Here is a 2,888-nt window from a genome sequence, read left to right as displayed (position 1 = left end):
GTAATAGTACTAGTACTGTATAAATCTACTTTTAAATAATAATTGCAGAAGCTGTTGATGGTGCTAGTATTGGACTGGGTGCAGTGGTTGGATTATTAACAATATCACTAGTTATTAGTATCGTTATTAACATCTACTGCTTTATCAAGTATGAATGCACTAGTCCATACTATCAAATTATTTATATTATTTTAGGCTTAAATCTTACCATGCAGCTACTGCTAAAGAAACAAATAAGTAACTCAATAAATGGCAATAATAGACTTTTATATGCATCATTATATAGATTTAATGATGATATATCAATGCAAGCATGTGAATCATATGTTGTACACAAGACTAAAGATGCTACAGATACTACTACAAAAGACTCATTGTATGAGTGTCCAGATATCAATGTCTATGATGATGCTATTTATGTAACATAGCACAGTATTGTAATTGCTTTTAAATAGTTAGTTGGTACTCTTGGTAGTAATGTGCTTTGTGCGGTACAACTGTATTTTTTTAACAATAGTTCATTTATGCTGTGATTTGTTTACTTTATAAAATTAGATGGTCTCAATTGTTGATCATAAAATGAGAAGTACAATTTTTACTTTAATTTAAATAAAGGATTAAAAATTATTTATTATTTGTTATTAAAATTATTTAAGGATTTCATAAATATTGAGATTCTTGATTGAGTGTGACGCTATCTTTATCTTTAAAAAGTATACTTGTACAAAAAAAATGAAATATTAAGGTATAGCGTGCATAGATTACCTTAATGGTGTAGAGTCAATCTTCATTCTATGCTGACTCTTGCTTAGCGAGTATGGCACAATGTTTTTCTTGTGACACTCTTTTATAAAGCTTGAAGTGTGTATGCATGCAGGGAAAACAAAAAATGATTTCTCTTGTAATAACTAGTCTGGGTATATTATAACTGAAATTACAATTTCTTTGTTATTGTAATTCTATATTATGAAAAAATTGAAATTAGTTGTTTTTGTTGTCATAAGAGAGTAAGTAAGTGACTGTTTTGAATTGTTTAGTAAAGTCATAGATATAGTAGAGCTATGTTTTTTGTTGTGATTCAAAAAAAATAACTTTATTCATCTGTGACGCTGATGTATTAACTTTGTTGCCTATGTTGTCAACACTAAGAGGACAAACAAACTATAAGTTTTAAACTGAAGCATGCTACTGTCTAAACAGTTTTCTTAATTTGATTATTCTGGTAGTCTTCCGTTTCTTTGTTGACATGTTTTTACTGCAATTGGTTGTATCTGTTGTCTTCTTGTTGAGTGTCAGTGAAGTTATTAGTCAATGTCCACCTTCCTCAGGTAAGACACTGGATGTGTATAATAACAACTGTATAGGTTTTTATAGGTATCTACCTGAGGCATGATGGAAACTGTTATACTAATGGATCATATTTTTTTGATAATGACATTAAAGGAGAGAGTAACAGTATCCAGTGTGTGTTACCTGATACTGCTCTGAATGATGGAAAGTGGGTTAATTCTAGTGGATCATCAGTTGACTGCAGTACTGATCCTCTTCGTTGTAATAATGAGGTATCTTCACCTAATGCTACTATCAGTCTTTACATACCTACTGGACAAGGCATATCACCATCTGATGATGGCTGGTACAAATGCTGTCTACCCACTAATTGTTCAGATCCTAACACTAACATCATCTTTGCTAATATATTCAGTAAGTGTTCTCATTAAACTAGTACACACTGTCACTTTGTTACTGATTTACTGTAGGATGGGTACAGATTGAAACCATCACAGTTGACCTTCCTTCAAATAAAACAGTTCTACCTCAAACATACACACTACATGCTATTAAAATTGGTAGTAACGATCACGATCCTTTTTTACATAATGCCAGTTGGTACTATGAGTCTGGTAGCAGTAGTACTGAACTTTGCACTGGATATAGGGCCTCATACAATTGTACATTCATGTATGGTAATGGAACGTCAGTGAATTATGGTAATGGAAGGTGGGACTATACTCTAACTGTTACTTGGAATGGAGAAAATATTACTAGTGGAGTACTGAGTCAATCAAACAACAATGGGGATCATGTATTTAGATTCTATTTGTTTTTTGGTCATATCAATCACAACCCAGTAGCAAGAAATAGAGGCATTTTTGTAACAGGTAAATAGCAAAAAAATTACTTTACTATTTTTTATAGTACCAGCAACTGCTCCCTCTTCTTTTATTGAGGTCAACAAGACAGCTACCACTATCACTGTCAGTTGGACTGCACTTGATTCATCTGACGCTGATGGATATGTAGTCAATGTCACTAGTGACACAGACACTGGGCAGACAGTACAGGTGAAGGGAAGTAGTAATAATACAATCACACTGAATGGACTGAGAGGAGAAACAACTTATAGCATCACAGTCAGAGCCTATCAACAATTACTGGGACCTGCTAGTACAATCAGTGTACAGACCTTACCAGGTATTGCTACTCCACCTTTTAATGTACTTGTAACATTGTTGATGTATTTCTAGTTATTAATTCAATCAATTGGACTCTAGTCTCATCCATTACACAACTCAATAACACTCAATATCGTATTGATTGTCTCACAACTACTGATATAAATCCTTCAACTGATGTTTACTGGTTAGTGAATGTAGTGATGAAGAGTAACTCAATGTATACATCAACTGATGTCCTGACATACAACAACACACTACTGGTATATCCTGATCCACTGGGAGTGTCAGTTAATGTTACCTGTATAGCAATGATTGGAGGAGTCAACTACAGTCAATCTGTGATATTACATGGTATGATTATACTTTAATCAATAGTAGATACCTTTGTTTCTTTTCTAGCTCCTAGTGGTCCTCCAAATAATGTGAGAG

The 2,888-nt window shown here is 33.2% G+C and overlaps 1 protein-coding gene across 1 annotated transcript; it reads left to right on the top strand.

Moving 5' to 3' along the window:
• The first annotated feature begins 1,087 nt into the window (after nt 1-1,087).
• LOC109589027 (uncharacterized) lies at nt 1,088-2,880 on the top strand. The gene is made up of 5 exons (XM_020005147.1): nt 1,088-1,328; nt 1,375-1,704; nt 1,761-2,162; nt 2,200-2,231; nt 2,866-2,880. The coding sequence occupies exons 1-5, from the start codon at nt 1,247-1,249 to the stop codon at nt 2,878-2,880; spliced, it is 861 nt and encodes a 286-aa protein (XP_019860706.1). The 5' UTR covers nt 1,088-1,246.
• The last annotated feature ends 8 nt before the right edge of the window (nt 2,881-2,888 follow it).

This window comes from Amphimedon queenslandica, unplaced genomic scaffold (assembly GCF_000090795.2).
Source record: "Amphimedon queenslandica unplaced genomic scaffold, v1.1 AMPQUscaffold_11694, whole genome shotgun sequence".
Taxonomy (NCBI): domain Eukaryota; kingdom Metazoa; phylum Porifera; class Demospongiae; order Haplosclerida; family Niphatidae; genus Amphimedon; species Amphimedon queenslandica.
The sequence above is the reverse complement of the archived record's forward strand: the minus strand, read 5'-3'. Positions and strand labels throughout refer to the sequence as shown.

What these genes read in the sequence shown, in the direction of transcription:
- LOC109589027 (XM_020005147.1), top strand. Translation starts at nt 1,247, where the DNA reads ATGTTTTTACTGCAATTGGTTGTATCTGTTGTCTTCTTGTTGAGTGTC. An exon ending in CATCTTTGCTAATATATTCA is followed by an intron (nt 1,705 to 1,760) that starts GTAAGTGTTCTC and finishes GATTTACTGTAG; the next exon opens with GATGGGTACAGATTGAAACC. An exon ending in TAGAGGCATTTTTGTAACAG is followed by an intron (nt 2,163 to 2,199) that starts GTAAATAGCAAA and finishes TATTTTTTATAG; the next exon opens with TACCAGCAACTGCTCCCTCT.